Here is a 17130-nt window from a genome sequence, read left to right as displayed (position 1 = left end):
CTTAGAGGTGTGATTTTAATCAAAAAGTCCCATGGGCAGTACTGATTAAAGATTACAAACTTCTGACCATGTTGTCTTCTCAGGGAGAACAGTGAGGCTTGAAAATATTGATCCTTTTTCAAGTCTGGTGTTTGATTACATTTTTTGCTATGATTTGTCTAATAAATTTGCATTTTTTGCTCTGTAAAGTGTTGAAAAATGGCAAAAAAGTTTGTTTCTTACAATAATGTGGTGGTTTGGGAGAATCATGGGCTACAGCAGAGACAGTGAGACTAAATTTGGAAGATAGTTCTACTTCATTCTGCTTAGTTCAGACTTAGGATGTATTAAAAATTTTTGAGTTTTAGGGAATTTATTGGACTAATTGCACCTTTACCTAGGAAACTGCTGAAAGTTACTCTTTTTGTAGTGGTCGTATTCCCCCTTAGATCCTATTTTCTGATCTTGTGTGGGGGTGTTTAATGTTGAAAATAGTCTGGGGAATGTTGCTTTGATCTTTGGCAAAGGTTAATGAAGTCATTGCTGCAAAAGAAATTTTTAAATTTTTTTTTTGGGAAGTACTTCTGGAAAATATTTTGTGTTTCCTGAGCAACACATCTTCATACAGTAAGTGTCTGAACTGATGTCAGTTGCGTGCTTATGTTTACACTTGACATACAGGAATGGTCTTCACTGACCAATAGCAGATCTGTTTTAATAACTCTTAAGTGTAGCAGACCTTATTTGCTCACAGTACATTGTTGTAGTTGGTTAAAATCTGCTTGGCCATCCTCTGCTGATACAGTGGTTGGCTTTTAATATTTAAGTGCTTCTTTTATTAATAAAGTTGAGTATTTTAAATCTAGATTTTAAAATCTACTTTTTTCCTGATATTTTATAAAGTTGCTTTCCTTGCTTAAAACATGAAAATATGCAAGAATTAGCTGGATGTGTCCTTAATCACTGTTGTCTTTTTTGGAGACTCAAAAATGCACCACAGTTTGTCCAATGGCACTCCCTTTATACTGAAGTCTCACAGCTACTCTCTGTCCCTGGTTTGGCTTTTGCCCCTGTTCTTCTGGCACTTTATGGTACTCTGTGTTAGACAGGTCCTGCACATGTTCTTATTCTTTACATTTTGTTAAGTTCAGCTATTATCAGTGGAACATACAAGTTCAGTTTCTTACTGGCTGGGATTTTGAAACGTTTTGTTCTCTTTGAGTGCCAGGTGCAGTGTCTTCTTTGAAGATTTAAGCAGTTGACATTTACTTAATTATTAAAATGAATTTTAAGTTACAGGACAAGACCATTATAAGGCTGTATAAGTGCCTGAAATAAGGTTCACTCCTGAAGTTTCAGTTGAAAGATAAACATTGTAAGACTTTTCATAACATTTTGGACAACTTTTATTGTAAATGACATTCTCCCATTGGTTGTTTGCTTTCATACATTAGTTTGCAGTGTGTTAGGCTGTACCTTTATTCCTGGTTTTAAAGTGCTTTTCTGTGTAAGCTAGTAGACGCCAGTTTGTTCCAATGTGTGTGTTTTGTTTGTTTCAGTTTGCTTGGTTTAAGTTTCCCTGAGTAATGTGGGGTTCACTGCACTTCTCTGAAGATGTCAAATTAATTAGACAGTCTTCCAAGCTACCTGTGCATATTCACTCAGGGCATTAGACTTCAGGCACGCAGCAAACCAGTTAACTCTTGAAAGCAGAATCTTGATTAGACTTTTGTTTTTAGCATGCACTTATTTTTTACTTGAGGGTAAGGCATAAATAACTTCTTGTAATGTCAAGCAAAAATATGCATTTAATGGTGAGTAGTTTTATTGGGTTTTTTTAAGAAGTAGTCATTACAGCCATAAGATATTGAGTATTTTAGCAAGATCCATTGGAGGGGTTTTGCAGGTTTTTTTGTGGTGCTGTTGCTGTTGTTTTCTTGGGTTTTCTTTTTCGGTGTTGTTTTTTTTGTTTGTTTGTTTGTTTGTTTAAAAGTGGCATGTGCGGAGTCTGTGTTCCCAGCTTGTAAGGAAAACTGTAGGTTAATTAATCACAATAAGCAGATATACACAAATATACTGTAGATATGAAGGTTTTTACTTAAAGAGCATTAAAATGACAGAAGAGCCTATTGAAGACCTGTTGCAGCACAGAGTGTTCTCATGTGAGACTTCTTTTAAGGATAGGTCTGATAATTTGATCTCTAGTTATTACTTATCACAGAAGGCTTAATACTCAAATATGTGCCTTCTCTTACTTGTTTATTCCAACAAATGTTGTGAAAGTTAAGTCTGAAGTTGCTGTGGTCTTTATTTAAAATTTCTTGGCTAGTATTTTCTGCATGTTTCACTGCATTTGGTTTTTCTTTGGTTTCCTTCTGATTCCAGTATTGGTCAGGTCCTGGTATTACGTGTATTTTGTGCTCTGTAACTAGCTGCCTTCTGTCTCAAGGGCTTTGGAATTTTAAGATTGTTGCTTCCTGAACATAGCTTGAAACACAGTTTTACCCTAATTATCCTGTATGTGTAATTGTTTTTAAAATCTGAGATGTGAAATAGAGCAGTTTGGCAGGATAAGGTTTGAGTGTAGATGTGATTCTGTTTCCTTCTGGTTTATACATTTTAATGTTCTCCTTCTTTTATAATATCTTGTCTATTTGAAAATCTAATTAAAGATAATTTAATTAGTCCTATGTTTAGCCATGTTTTGCATGGAAAATGATTTAGGGATTGCATACTTTTAATCTTAAATGTAGTTGGTTTCCTGCCTGGAAGAAGATGAAAGGATGTTTGAGGTAGATCTGTGAGAACTTGGTTAACACAGAAATGGGTGTGGAAAGGAGGGAACAAATGAGTGCAAAGTCTCTAGAGGGCTGCAGCATAGTAGGGTGCCGTAGCCAATAGCTACATCGCTTCAGAAGGTCTTCCCTTGGTCATAGTTCAGAGATGGGAATAATTTGGAGTAGTTTGTTTAAAATAGAACTGTCTATGAATTTAAATAACATTGTTAGGATTACAAGTGTGGGAGTACAACATATTTTATTTTATTTTTTGATTCAGCTTTGAAAGATCTGTCTTTAATAACTGTAATACTGCCTGTCATTGTTACTTGTTCTTGATCGCTGTGGGGAGCAGTAATGCATGAAATTACAGGCTGTGTCTCCTCTAAGATCAGATTTCATGAATCAAAGTTCCCCCCTTCCTCTGCCTTGTAAGGATATAGCTGTAAAAGGTAGGAACAGTCTGTAGTTCTGTTCCAAAAGTATTATTGGTTTTATGTCTTCCTTCAAGCTAGGCAGCATGAAGCAGTTGTGTGAAATGCTCCAGTTGTGCCCTTAATCCCTTGTGTAGACCAGGTAAATTTTGGGTAAGATAAGGATGCAGCAGGTCCAACATAGTCTTTGCCAGCTTGTTGTGTCTTTTCTAAATATATGTATATATGTTACGTTAGCAGAACGGCATTAGCGAAATGAAATGCTGATTCCAGTGTGTGAAATAATATTGGAGAGTTCAGTTTTGTTTTTGACTATCATCTCCACAGATTTTTTTTTTTTTGTCTTAGCTAATGAGAAATTGGAATAACATTTTTTTACTGAAAGAAGATCTCGCCTACTTTAAGTGTAACTTGCTGTTCTTTGCTTTTTAGACTTGGTGTTCTGGGAAGTGCAGTTTAACTGTAGCAAGAGTCGAGAGAAGAGTGTTAGAAAATCTTGGAAACAAAATACATTCCAAGTTACTGAATTCTTTGGCCTTATCTCTTGTTATAAATAACACATGCATAAAAAGTTATCAGAGAATATACCCCTGAATGTTCTAATTGTCCACTAGCAGCTCTGAAAACTGATAATTCTTTTTTAGGTCATGCTGCCTCCTGGTGCTCAGCACTCTGATGATAAAGGTGCTAAAGAAACTATCCTTGATGATGATGAGTGTCCACTGCAGATATTCAGGGAGTGGCCTAGTGATAAAGGTATGTCCAAAAGCCTTTAAGATATTTTTCTGCCTTGGGTCATAAGCCAGGTTGTGGAGCCCCTGTAAAGGAAGAAATTCTAATATATTTTAGTGTGTTTTGCTTTTGGACACTTAAAATACTGGGGAGTATTAGAGTTATTTACTGTTTCATTTTGCACTGTTCATAGTATTACACCATTAGGTAGTAGAAAGGTTTTGCATTTTGTCCCAAATTTTCTAAATTATTCACTATACTGAAGTATGCTTTAATCTGTGTGTTATTTTTAATTTAAAACTATTCTGAAGAAGTGACAGTAATTTAGTAAGCTGGAAGTAATCCTATGGGACAGTTGCAGATTAATAGATGTTGGTTGTGTGCTTATGCAGTGGTAGTGTGACTCAAAGGATGCATAATACTGTGTTTTAGGAATACTGGTCTTTCAGTTGAAAAGGCGGCCTCCTGATTATGTCCCAAAGAAAACCAGGAAGATAACAGATGGAAAGCCATTAAAGGGGAAGGAAAGAGTTGACGGGTCTGGCTATGGCTCTTGCCTTCCTCCTGAGAAACTACCATACCTGGTAGAATTAAGCCCAGGTAAGAATTCCGGTTATCTATTAAGCTAAATTACATTATTGTATAGTCATTTGGATTTTTCAAAAACAAGGCACTCTTTGTAAACACAAGGAACTCTGTGTGGCAGGAAGTCTGTGCCACATGAGTTGTTCTTCTGATGTCAGATTCTAAGTTGGAGGTAACAGTTGCAAAGGTAGAGATGCATATTGCTATAATATCAAAATCTAGAGTTTGGAGTGTTTGGAGTGAAACTGAGCTCAAATCTGATTTTGTTTACATTCACAAGTACACTGTAGCATACATGGTATTTGACAGTGCCATACATGGAAAATCACATTTTTTTAACAGGACAAGAGCATGAATTTTTAAATCAAACTTAGATGTGAAACGTTTTTCAGCCTATATGGAACTTTCTAATCACTAGCAAGCTGACTTTTATTTTGGTCTAACTGGAACTCGCTGGGCTTTGTGGTAATTTACAATTCATTTTATGATCTAAGAACAGCTGGGGTGATTGATTGTGTATAGCACAACTACTGATAAAACATACATGACTTATGTTCTTAATTTCTGTCATTCTCATGTTTATAGATTTGGATATGGACTTTTATTTTTGGTGATTGAGTTATGTTCAGCTCTTTTTCCTATTAAGTGTAACTTGAGTACACTCAGATATTCAAGTAAATGTTAGTTTGAAGTCGGGTTGTGTACCTTTTGGAAAGCAAGGTTGGAAATTGGTGCTGAAACCTTTGCTGGATCAGAACTGCAAAAAAAATGTTAAATTTATGGTCAAATAGTGTGGGTTTTTTTTTTTGTTTGCTTGGTGTTTTTTAATCCAGATGAAATTATCTGTACACAGAATATATGAAACATACTGTCACGTTCTGCAGGTTGAGGTTTGGTTTGCATATTAATATTTCGGATTCTTTTAATAGTACTGTGGATTTATTTTCTTGTTCTCTTACTTTTTGTGGGATTTGGTGCTTTATTATTAAAATATTGTTATTGGGCAGTGGCGAGAGTAAATCCAGTCCGAAGTGCTGCAGGTTTCAGTGCTATGTGCTGAGCTTCACGCATTGCCTTGGGACTGACCTGTTGTTCCTGTTCTTCTTCTAACAGCTTATCACTTCTCTAAATAATAAGAATTGTTTCATTCAGTAGCTTTGTAGTACTGGTGTCTTTATATTCTACACAGTTGCTAAAATTGAAAGAGTTTCATGAACTTCATCCTTATTAATTGAATAGGTGTTGTCTGGCTACAGTTTCACCCTTTCCTGTCTTTTCTTTTCTTGCCCTCCTCCGCATGTTCTGCATGGTATCTGTCCTGCTGGTGCTGCCTTCACCTGGGTCCTCTGCATGTGTTTCTAACCCCAGGGAGAAGGAATCACTTTGCCTACTACAACTATCACACTTACGAAGGTAACGCTGTATTTGAAACTGTTCTCTCATTAGTCACTAAAAACTTCTCTGACTGTAAATCTTGTGTTTCTTTATGACAAATGAAGGATTATCTTACTTAAGAGTTTTTTTCCCAGGGGTGGCTTCTGTGATGTAGTTATGTTTTGCTAGTTGCCATTTAATTATTTGGTTGGCGTACGAACATCAAGTAGATCATGAATATGCTGTTATCCAAAGAGTTCAACCTTCCAGCTAACAGTTAACAGCTAAATTTCAGAGGCTGTTTTATGAGCAATGTTGTAATAGAACTAAAAGTTCTTTCAGGCATCTGCTTGCAGAATTCATAGTTAAAATGGTTATTGGTAAATGGCATGGAACTTAGCTGTCCGTTTCAGTATTTGACTGTGTTGATGCAGTGGATGAAGTCTGTGATGATTTTTATGGGAAATAGTGTTTGGACCCCTGGGAAAATTACTTCGCTTTCTACGCCATGGTGTTCCATAGCATCCTTTGGTATTTCTGCTGCCTGGTTTGTCTAATATTAGTGGTGTATGTCAAAGATTTAGCACTTCAGACAGTAAAAACTTGTAGTGTTCAAAATTGGTAGCCTAATGTACAAATTGTTATGGATCTTCAACTCTCCTTAGATTTTACAGTAATATGCAGATGTGTTCTGATTTGACCGAATAGACAAGAGCACAAAGCCATTCTCTTTTCATTGTAAAATGTCTGCCAAAATATTTTTTTATTTTATTACTTTTTTCCCCTGTTTCCTCACTTGATTTTCTAGACTGCTGTAGAACTACATGTGGTTGTCAGTGCAGCTCACCCTTTCCTTTATGGTTGTGGAGTGCAATACTGGGGTTTAAAGAACTGTATTCAAACTTGTGTCCAGTGCTCAATTATGTGAATTGAATTCAGACTTCCATTTTGTTAACATTGTTATTCCAGAGAGCGGAAAGGTTTCATAGAGTGTGCTGAGCTGAAAATCATGGATGGGCTCTGCAGGAACACTTGACCATTAACTAGGAAGACTGAAATTTGATTGCATGTCGCTGAAAAAAAAGAGAAATAGATACTTTTTAATTTTTTATCTCAGTGTGTGAAAAAGAGGTCTTTATACTCTAGAGTCAGACTGTGTCTTTGAAAAAGAGCACTTTAGGATACTTGTATTTATTATAGAAATAACTCCAGTAGAAATGTCCTTCTGTCAAAACAGAGGCTGTTTATATTTTTGCAGAAGAACCTAGCAGACTTGCTTTCATGCCCTGTGCAATTGCACAAATTCATTTAGTTTGCTAGTGAAGTATGTCCAGTTTTTCCACTTCTCCACAGCTGCTGATATTGCTGTTTGTACGACTGTTTCATTGACAGAAGATTAGATCCTGTATGGTAGAGGATGCACTTCAGTAGCTTGTGGCTGTACATATGGCAGTCAGCAGTTGTCTCTGTATCCAAGTCATGTGAATGAACCAGTAAACTGAGATGAATCTGACAGAAATAGACTGGGTAGGCTGAAGTGACATTCAGCAGCACATTGAATAGCTGATTCTGTCTGTATTATTTGTGAATATGGCTTTTGATGAGTTCAGGAATGTTAATAACTTCAGTTGTACAATCATAATATTTAAAGGCTGAGAAAAACTGCAAACCCCCGTATTTTCAGATGTGAGCTTCAGATCCTGTAAGCCTGAAATTAAAATTACAAACCATAAATAAAAATGAAAAGGCAACCCCATAAGGCTTTTTTCCTTGCTTCGTCACAAAAAAAGAGCAACTTGGAGCTGTAGAACAAATAGCAGTGGGAGATGTGGAGGACATAGAGGTATAACAACTTCAACAGAAGAATTGCAGAAAGTTGGAGAAGTGAAAAGCCTCGGCCAGGGTGCTTTCCTGGCCAAGCTTATTTCTGAGAACAGAACTGTAGTATGTGTAACACTTTTGCACAGTTTGTTGTCTGTTAGAATAAAAAAAAGTTTACTATTTTCTCTTTCTGCTGTAAGTGCATATCTTGTCTGAAATTTAATAGTAGAATTATCTCCTGAATTCAACATGGTGTTTCAGATCTGTCCAACCGTCTCCTAAGCTTATTAGTGTTTAAACCCTTAGTAGTAATGAACTTGTAGAGGAAATATGCTTTAAAAATGTAGACTTAAACTAATTTTATCTCAGTAGGTAAAGTCCATTGTGTGACCATTTTTGTTCAACTGTGGGCTTACTTATTTTCTATGAGCTGATCTTCATCATTTGTTTTGGTCTGTGCTAAGTCAGTACTATTTCTCAGCATTGTTTCAAGCATTGGACTAGTGAAATCAATTGAAGTTATAATTTTCAAAGTGGTGTAGGATTCACCTTTTAGTGGTGAAGTAACACATTTACAATATATATCCATGAAGGGCGGCCTGTCTTGTTTTTTTTTTTATTGTTTAAAAAAATACGTGTTTGTGTTACAAACCACTGACCTGATGTCCTTACAGTGTTTATTCACTTTTGCTCACTGCAGGCTTTTTTTATAACATTACTATTTAAAGTGTGAATGGTGACTCTTAAGTGCATAAATCAAGTGATGAAATCTATTTGTAGTGCATAATTTTCTAAGATCAGCCTTTGTGGACTCCCGTGGCCTGGGGAGTAGGGAGTAGGACCTTCACCATAGGTGTAGCAGACTATCTATCCTGCTGCAGTGAGTTATAAGGGATGCATTCCAAATACCATTTAGGTGAGGTTCCAGCTGTTGGAAAAGAGGAAGTACACTTTACACTGTAGTATAACACAACCACCCTTCCCTCCTGCGTCCCTTCCCTAGAACAAAAAGGCCTTTCATCATTCTTAGGAGTTGTTGTAATTATCTTCAAGATTAAGATACCCTTTACTGTAGAATTTGGCTTTTAATACTGATGGAATACAACAAATAACCCAAATAACTCTGAATACCTCCATAATATTTTCCCCTTTTTTCTGGAGGAAAAAATTGCATTTCTCTCTAGTGCTGTGGTTTTAATACAAGGTGTTCTGGGAGTTTACAACTGGATTTATAGAACTTCTGTTTATATTGACTTTCACATAAAAATTTGGAGATAACTGGTAGCATACTGCAAACAGTATCATTGTATGTGCCATGGCTTTAATAATATTCTCTAATGCTTTTTTGGAGATGACTTAAAATCATTGTTCATTTCCACAGGTAGGACATTCTTTGTCTTGCAGCCTTTTACTTTACTTTGGAGAAGAGATTGGAGAGAAGTTAGAAATGACAGTATTATTTCAGTTTCTGCTCATATTTAAAGTTGTAGGATTTTCTGGGAAGTGGGGAGGATATATATGTATGACAAAACCCATTTGTGTTAGCCTGTAAAGGCACCAGCCAAATTGTACACACTTTGTATGTCCATCATTTCTCTGAGGGGAGTAGGAAGCTGGACTTTATTTTTTTACCTAATTTTCTGTGAGATGAAAATATAAGTCAATGGGACTATAAAGATAATGCCAGAAGTGCTAAAGTCCTGTATATTAAGACTAAATGTCATAGGTAAACATTTTGTAGGTTTGTCTGTTAATATTGCTCTAGTTCAGTATCTGATAAATTAGAAACAGATTGGTATGTGGATCGCTTGACAGCAGATATTGCTGATAACGTGTACTTTAGTAAGATCAGTAGATGCTACTAATGTGGGATTTTATTTTTGTTATCTTCTAAACCCATACTGGTATACCCATATAAGTACAAAAAAACTGTTCTATTGCTTAAAGTATTAAGGAAATAGAAAAGGTTTTTCATGGTGTGTTCAGAATAGTAGCTCTTCATTACTTTATTCTTTGCATTTGTAGTAAACAGCTGCTCCAAGTAGGCTTCCTCTACTTCCAGGTTTCTTACAGTATGAGGAACAACCAAGTTCCCTACAGTCTTGAAAGAATGTCACTCAGGTTTTCTTTTTTTTGTAAATATTGCTATTCTGAACTAAGTTGCAGTAAATGTAGAAATACTGTGTGAATATTTGAACTTTATTAACTTACAAATTAATATTTGTCACTTACTCTACAGATGGTTCTGACTCCAGAGATAAGCCAAAGCTCTATCGTCTACAATTAAGTGTCACTGAAGTTGGAACTGAAAAATTTGATGACAATTCCATTCAGGTATGGAAAAAAGCAGGTTCATATTACAGTACTGATCTGATCTCTGGTGTTCTATGTGTCATTGTGGAATCTTAATAAAATATGCTGTAAATACGCTTCAAAGTTTGAAGGGTAAAATATTGCTGGTATTTTGTATTAATGGTCATAATTATTTGTTTTAATTTACTTCCGCTCTTGAATTAAGATGAGGGTTTCATTATTTTAAGTCAATTTTTATTGTTTAAGGTACTTACTATTTGAAGTGAGGTTTTCTTTTTCATAACTGGATCAATAGTGCATATCAGTGTTATTGTAACTGCTTAATGGCTTTCACATCCTAGTCTTAATCCCATTGAGGTAGGATTTTTTAAGACTATAAAACAAGCTTATTGTATGAAGTTCAAGAGTCTCTTACAGTAGCCTGGGTCCATGTCAGTGCATGAGGTGAGATTTTTTTAAGACTATAAAACAAGCTTATTTGTATGAAGTTCATGCCAGAGAGTCTCTTACAGTAGCCTGGGTCCATGTCAGTGCATTTAGTTGATTTATAATTATTTGCGTTGTGTGATTTCATATAAAGCAGCAAGCAGAAGAAAACAGTATATGACCAAAACAGTGAAAAAAATTTCATTGAGGGATGTCTGCTGCACATGTTAGTTAAATATGTTTTACTATTCTTGTTGCATTGAAAAATGAAGTGAAACTCATTGATTTTAGTACCACTCATCTCTGTAACTTCATAATCAAAGTTAAATAATCAGTCTGTAAATAGGGGAAGCTGCATCTTAGTCTTTGTTTTTCTATTTATGCTGCAGTATAATTTAATTTATTCTGTGTTAATTAATTTTATTCCCAGTTATTTGGTCCAGGAATTCAGCCTCATCACTGTGACCTCACTAATATGGACGGAGTTGTTACTGTAACCCCGAGAAGCATTGATGCTGAAACCTATGTGGAAGGTCAACGTATTTCAGAAACCACCATGCTGCAAAGTGGAATGAAGGTTCAGTTTGGGTCTTCTCATGTATTTAAATTTGTGGATCCTACTCAGGACCATATTATTTCCAAAAGATCCACTGATGCAAGTCTTATGGTCAAAGGTCCAAGACACAAAACTGGGTGAGGAAAATTTATTTTCATCCTTCTGAGGTTAGAAGGGAAGCCTTGGGAAAAAATACATAATGAAAGCATTATAAATGACCAGGGACTAGTGTGTGAACTCATTCAAGCGTTAAGTATATAATTTTAATACTTGAGCTCCACCTTGTGATTTTATGTAGGATTAGCAAGTGTCTTTGTCATTATGAAGTATTCTAACAAGTTTTCCTCTTGCTCACTTCTGTGTGGAAAACACTATAATGCTTTATTTTCATGTATTTCATAGTTCATCCTAGCTCCAGGAAAAGTCAAGAAATTGTTGAATGTTTTCAAATAGTCTGGTTTTTGTTTTTTTCTTAGATAATAACTCAAAATTACACTAAAATGATTTCAAAATGAAATAATCATGAAATGAGACTCTTAAGATAGGGAATTTTATGTCTCAATATAACAACCACTTTTTGTAGTGTGATTACTTACCCACTGGTTTCTGTGTTGCAAGGACTGACAGTCCAGAAGTCTACCCTGTTGTTTCACATTCATATTTTTGATAGGTGCATAATAAAAATACTGATCATAGATATTGTGGCTCATAGGGGTTCAGGTGTTTTCTTCAATGGCTATAGACATACTCAGAAAAACAATCTTAAAATCAGTTTGTATAGCAGGGGAAAAAATCCCAACATCCTATATTCCACCTTCTCTGGGTCCAAGGGAGGCTGCTATTGTTAATATATACACTATTGTATAATGTTATTCAGAAAAGTAACAAATTGGCTTGGAGATGAATGAAAGATACCTAGGAAAAGGAGCTTATCTGCTGAATTAATATAGATGTATGCTTTAAGCACTTTTATTTTTTCTCCACTGTATTTTCTTATGGAAAGACACTGTGTTTTTTGTAGGCCATGTCTGCAGGAAGACCTCCAGCCATGTGGCTGTCATGTAATATTCTTGCTTAAATCTTGAGTTCATCCTGCATTTAGCCTGTAGATAAATAAATAAGTGCTCTTGCAGATTTACAGTCAACTGGAAAGTACTGTATTACTGCAAAGCTTTATCTGGACAATAAAATCTATGGCAAAGGGCTGTTGCAGCTTGAACAATCAAGTATTTTTTTAATCTTTAGAATAAGGAGATAGTAATATGCATTACTATGATTTATGAGTTATTTACATTATATTGTACATTTAATACTAAAGACCTGAGTAAAAAATTGTAGCTAGTCTATTGTAGTGACTGCAATGCCATGAATATGTTTTATGTGTATTATGTTTATGTGTACTTATATTTTCTCACTTGACTGGGAAGAAATTACATATGAATCTGGTTTTGCAAATGAAATTGTCTATACAAATATTTTTAGGTTTTATTGATTTGAAGAAGTAATAGAGTATTTTAAAAAGTTAATATTAACTGGACTCATAGGATAACTCTGGAATTTTAATTTACTAATTTTAGTTACTCTGTTCCTTGTTTATTAAATGTTAAACAGTACAATCTCTAAAACATACTGGAAATGTTATTTTGCTTATAGAGCTGTCCAGGAAACCACATTTGATCTGGAGGGAGATATTCACAGTGGAACAGCATTACCAGCAAGCAAGGTATTGTATTATGACTAAGTTGGCAATAAATAACAGCGTATGTAAGTTAAATCAAAATTACAACAGCAGTAGTATTTAGGGAAGTGTGGCCAATTCATCAGTCTCCCCAGCTGTTTTTCCTTGTGGATGGGCTCAGATATTATATGCATTGTTATTTTAGATTTGATTTTTTTTTTTTTCCTGAAACCCATTTGTTTATATTTGTATTGGCATTGGGGATGCATCTCATGTCAAGGATAGTAACACGAAAGGGAAACTCTCCAAACCTTAAGTAGTTTCTCCTTAAATTGACTTATGGAAAGCTGATTACGTGCAGGTAGAGATTCTTGTTAGAACTGGTACATTGTTACCTTCTGTGTATAGCATATGGCTGTTGTCATTTGTGATGGGATAAATAAATGTTTTATATAAAATGTGAAAGGGTGTTGAATTTTAATTTAACTAGGCTTTTAAAATTTAATGGATGCGACTTTAGACTTCAATAGAGCTCCTGTGCACACATTGACTAAACAAACTGTCTCTGTAGTCATAATTATAAACATTTTATGAGGTGATAATCTTTTCATGCTTTCTTTCTGCACTTTCCGTTAATAGATTTTGTGTCAGAATTGCATTTTCCAAGAGCAAACAAAGAGTAAATGACACAATGGTTAATGCCTTACTTGCTATGATCACATGCCTCAGATGAAATGAGAGAATGAATTATTTCAGCAGTATGAAATGGACTAATCTTCCCAGAACTGCAATCCCTTTTATGTTTTATTTCTGTTATTACACAACTGAAATAGTTGTAACTATTTAGTGACATTAATGCTGTAGCGTAGGTATTAATAACTCTGATAGCTTTTGAATGTATTTTTAGTCTTGTTTTCTTACCACAGTCTTTTGATTTAGTTTCTCTACTTTCTTTGTACCATCAGGTAGTGTTTTTATCTTATGTGTGTTCTTCGCCTACTTCTGATAGGAATTTTAGTGGTATTTTAAAAGGAAGAAGAGAAACTTTGTAAACTGATAAAATCTCATAAAATTTCTCAGAATAAGAGTTTCTGGCTTTATTATATAGCTTGTTTCATATCCTATTCACAGTCATTAGAAAAATACTTCTAGTGAACTTAAGGATTAATGGGAAAATTCAGTTTATTTTTCAGTTGTGCTGTTTGAAACTGTGTACATCATCTTGTTAAAGCGCTGATGAATCACTCATTTTCTAACATTTACTCTCTTCTAAGTTTGCTTTTCTGTTTGGAAAAGGGGTAACAGTAAGTTTAATGAAAGTTCTCTAAGATGTGGTGGTGAAAAGTGATTTAGTTCAAACTCTTGCTTTGAGATGCACTTGTTAGCAGGTTTTCCTATGTTGAAGCAAATTATTTAGTCCTAGAAATTTCTTATGACATATTGAAACATATTCTGTTTTACTGATGTCTTGTTTTTTACTCTTTATGCTGAAAAATTTTGCTATTTATTTTGCTGCTTAAAGCAGTGTATTTGTCCCATTCCTGATAGGGTTTGATTGAATTAGAAATCATAAATTAAAAGCTTCCTATTAAGGAGCCTGAGACACCAAAAGAAAACAAATCAAATGTTATATAAAAACATAACAGTTGGAACTGCCCCTGCTTGTCTTGGAAATGTACTGCCTGCCAGATCAGACTTTCCTTAAGATCAGGATAAATTATGTTGCAGATCAGTAGTGCAAACACTTGGAACTATTGCAGAAGCAGAGTGGGGGAGCATGACCAGTTTTAAATTTGTAAATACATTTAATTTTGTCTCTTACCTGAAGTTTTGTTTCCCAACTCATTCCTACTTTGTATTGTAGCTGTGCAACTTTTGATTGAAGATGTTTGCAAGCTACATTATAAATTCTAGCAGTGCATTAACAAAGAGCTGCTCCTAGCTGGCTGTTGTCTGTTGAATTGGAAGCAGGCTCTTCAGTGCTTCACTGTGGTGAAAACACCCGCTGAGCTGTCGCTCTCTGTGCCATACTTCCTTCTTCTGTTTCCCCATCTCTTTTCAAGCCTCAGAACTCAGCTTCATTTTAGTGCTGCTAGGCACAAATAGTGGCTCATGCAGTGCTTGCATGCTAAGCACCTGTCCTGCTGTTTTGAATTAGAGCACGAGCAGGCTGGACGGTGACAGGACATCATCCGCATCCAGCACAGCCGAGCGAGGAATGGTGAAGCCGATGATTAGAATAGACCAGCAGGATTACCGCCGACAGGACAGCAGGTAGGAAACATGGGATCCATTGCTTCTCAGAATCGAAAAAATTGATTTGTTTTTCCAGTAGATCAAGTACTGTGTTAAAGTATTTTAAATGATCTGGTTTTCCATATGGAGAATGAGATCTCTCTCCAGATAAGCCCCAAGATTACCAACCAAAGCAAAAAACTTCACAATACTTTAAAAAACCCAAAAAAAGTAATCCTTTGCTTCAATATTCTGTTATTTGTGGTTCTATGTTCTGTAAAGTTAGGCTGATAGTCATGTCACATCATTGTTGATTTGTAGTTAGGCATGTCATATGAAATGAAAAGTACAATTACATAAAATTTTCATTTGTCAGTGGCAAGATGATGTGATTTACTCCGGAGAGTGAAATAACCAGGTCATTGCTATGTCTACTGTGCTGTTGTCAGCAGGTGTGGAGTCTGTCCTTGAAGATACTTAAAGATACTTAAAACATGTCTGGACAGGGTAATGAGCAACTTGCTCTTGTTGACCCTGTTTTGAGCAGGGAAGTTGGATCAGATTCTAGAGTCTCCTATCACACCTCAGCAAATCAGTGAGAATGTGAATAGAAGTTTTTTCAAATCTTTCAAAAAATACAAGATTGTATTGCTGTCTACATAAATCAGCTTTTAAATTTAGATGAACAGCTGTGATAAATGGATGAAAGGTAAGGTAAATGTGCTGCAGGGTTAAAATGTGCAATGATCCAAGTTGTAAAGCTTGCAGTATAAAGCTTTTTGTATCTTTAAATTGATATATTATTCACTAGACAGAAAAGAGAATTCAGAGATGTGAGTTGCAGGAAAAAATACCCAAAAAGTGCAGAAAATGATGCTTCCACTTGAACTTGAATGTTCAAACATTCTATAGCAGGGGCATCTTTTAAATACCTTCAGTGAAGTCTAGAATATAACTCAGTTCTACTCTACACTCCCTTGTTAAGAGTGCCTGACCATCTTCAGATTCCTTTCTAGAATTTTATTAAGTTGTAAAGATTTAGCTCCTTCTTGGATTACTAGTATTTTAATTGTAATTTTCCTCATAAAAGATGAAAAGAAACTTCTTTCTGAACTTTTTATAGCGTGTCAGAAGTTCTTGAGGCTTCTGTTCTTTAATATCTCTTGAACTGTGCTTCTGTATATATATGAAATTTATTAAATTTCTATGAAGAGGATTATCTTGTGCTGTAGTTCTGTATTTCAAAAACACAGAACCATCTGTGAGCTGTATCTTGGTTTCCTTTTGGTGGGGTTTTTTTAACATCTTAAATTCCTTCTAAAGAGAGTACTCTTTGCTAGTTTTACAAAGGATTTTTCACCATGGTTCCTGTGTGCAGAAAGTATTTTTAGAGGCATCTAGATCACACTTAAATTTGTGACAACTACAACTTCAGAGATCTTCATCAGCCCTGATACTGACATTTTATTTCTGTATATATCTTAAATGTCTGTAGTATATGTTGTGTAAAGAGTCTTACTCATCAAAATACAGCCCTTCTGTCAGGTGCTCTTTCTCAGATACATTCACTGTGTTCATGAGAATAACAAATTAGCAAAGTCAGGATGTCGGATTAGGACTTGACAAATTGAACAATGAATTGCCTGAATACATGGAATTCCCCTTAGTGGATGTCTTAGTGGACCTTTAGTTAGGTTTCCTCTGGGATACTCTGGCCTCATTTTGTGAACTCCAAGGACAGTAATAGTGAACTGCTTTATTAGTTTAAAAGACCAAAAATTCTTCACTGTCAAGTTTCAGGTTCTTCTACAACTTTCAGTTCACACTAAATGTTCTTGTGGGTACTCTGTGTGTTCATCACTGCTCTGTAAAGGTGTATAATAAAACAAATAAGACTTTCCTTCAGTAACTCACTGAATAGATTAAAGACCAAAAATTAGAACTTTGCTGCCATGTTTTTTGCATTTCTAGAAAGAAAAAAACCTGACATCTGAGAGCATAACTCCAGTTTACTTACTGGATATGCTTGTTCTGATTGTAATGTGATTCTTGGAAATCAAACATAATGACTATTCAGTTAAGGATTGTGGTCGTACATGCTCGTTAGATAACTGACTACAATTAACATGAGCAAACATATAAAAATGAGCAAAGAGAATTTTTTGCCTTGGATACCTTTCAGGAGTTCTTTAGGATGTGTTTGGTTGGAAAAGAGTGTGA

The 17130-nt window shown here is 35.2% G+C and overlaps 1 protein-coding gene across 15 annotated transcripts in view; it reads left to right on the top strand.

The window, feature by feature from the left end:
* AFDN (afadin, adherens junction formation factor) overlaps positions 1-17130 on the top strand; it is a 115213-nt gene that overhangs the window by 39687 nt on the left and 58396 nt on the right. For 11 of the 15 annotated variants that reach the window (XM_084203589.1, XM_084203582.1, XM_084203595.1 and 8 more), the window contains exons 7-13: positions 3835-3946; positions 4355-4522; positions 5876-5920; positions 9942-10036; positions 10872-11134; positions 12651-12720; positions 14834-14949. In XM_084203589.1, coding sequence (XP_084059715.1) covers positions 3835-3946; positions 4355-4522; positions 5876-5920; positions 9942-10036; positions 10872-11134; positions 12651-12720; positions 14834-14949 — 869 coding nt within the window. The remainder of the gene's footprint in view (positions 1-3834; positions 3947-4354; positions 4523-5875; positions 5921-9941; positions 10037-10871; positions 11135-12650; positions 12721-14833; positions 14950-17130) is intronic. The other 4 variants (XM_084203587.1, XM_084203583.1, XM_084203584.1 and 1 more) reach the window with 1 other exon arrangement.

This window comes from Fringilla coelebs (genome assembly GCF_963513975.1).
Source record: "Fringilla coelebs genome assembly, chromosome: 3".
Classification (NCBI taxonomy): domain Eukaryota; kingdom Metazoa; phylum Chordata; class Aves; order Passeriformes; family Fringillidae; genus Fringilla; species Fringilla coelebs.
Note: the sequence above shows the minus strand (reverse complement) of the source record. Positions and strands in the feature narration are given on the sequence as shown.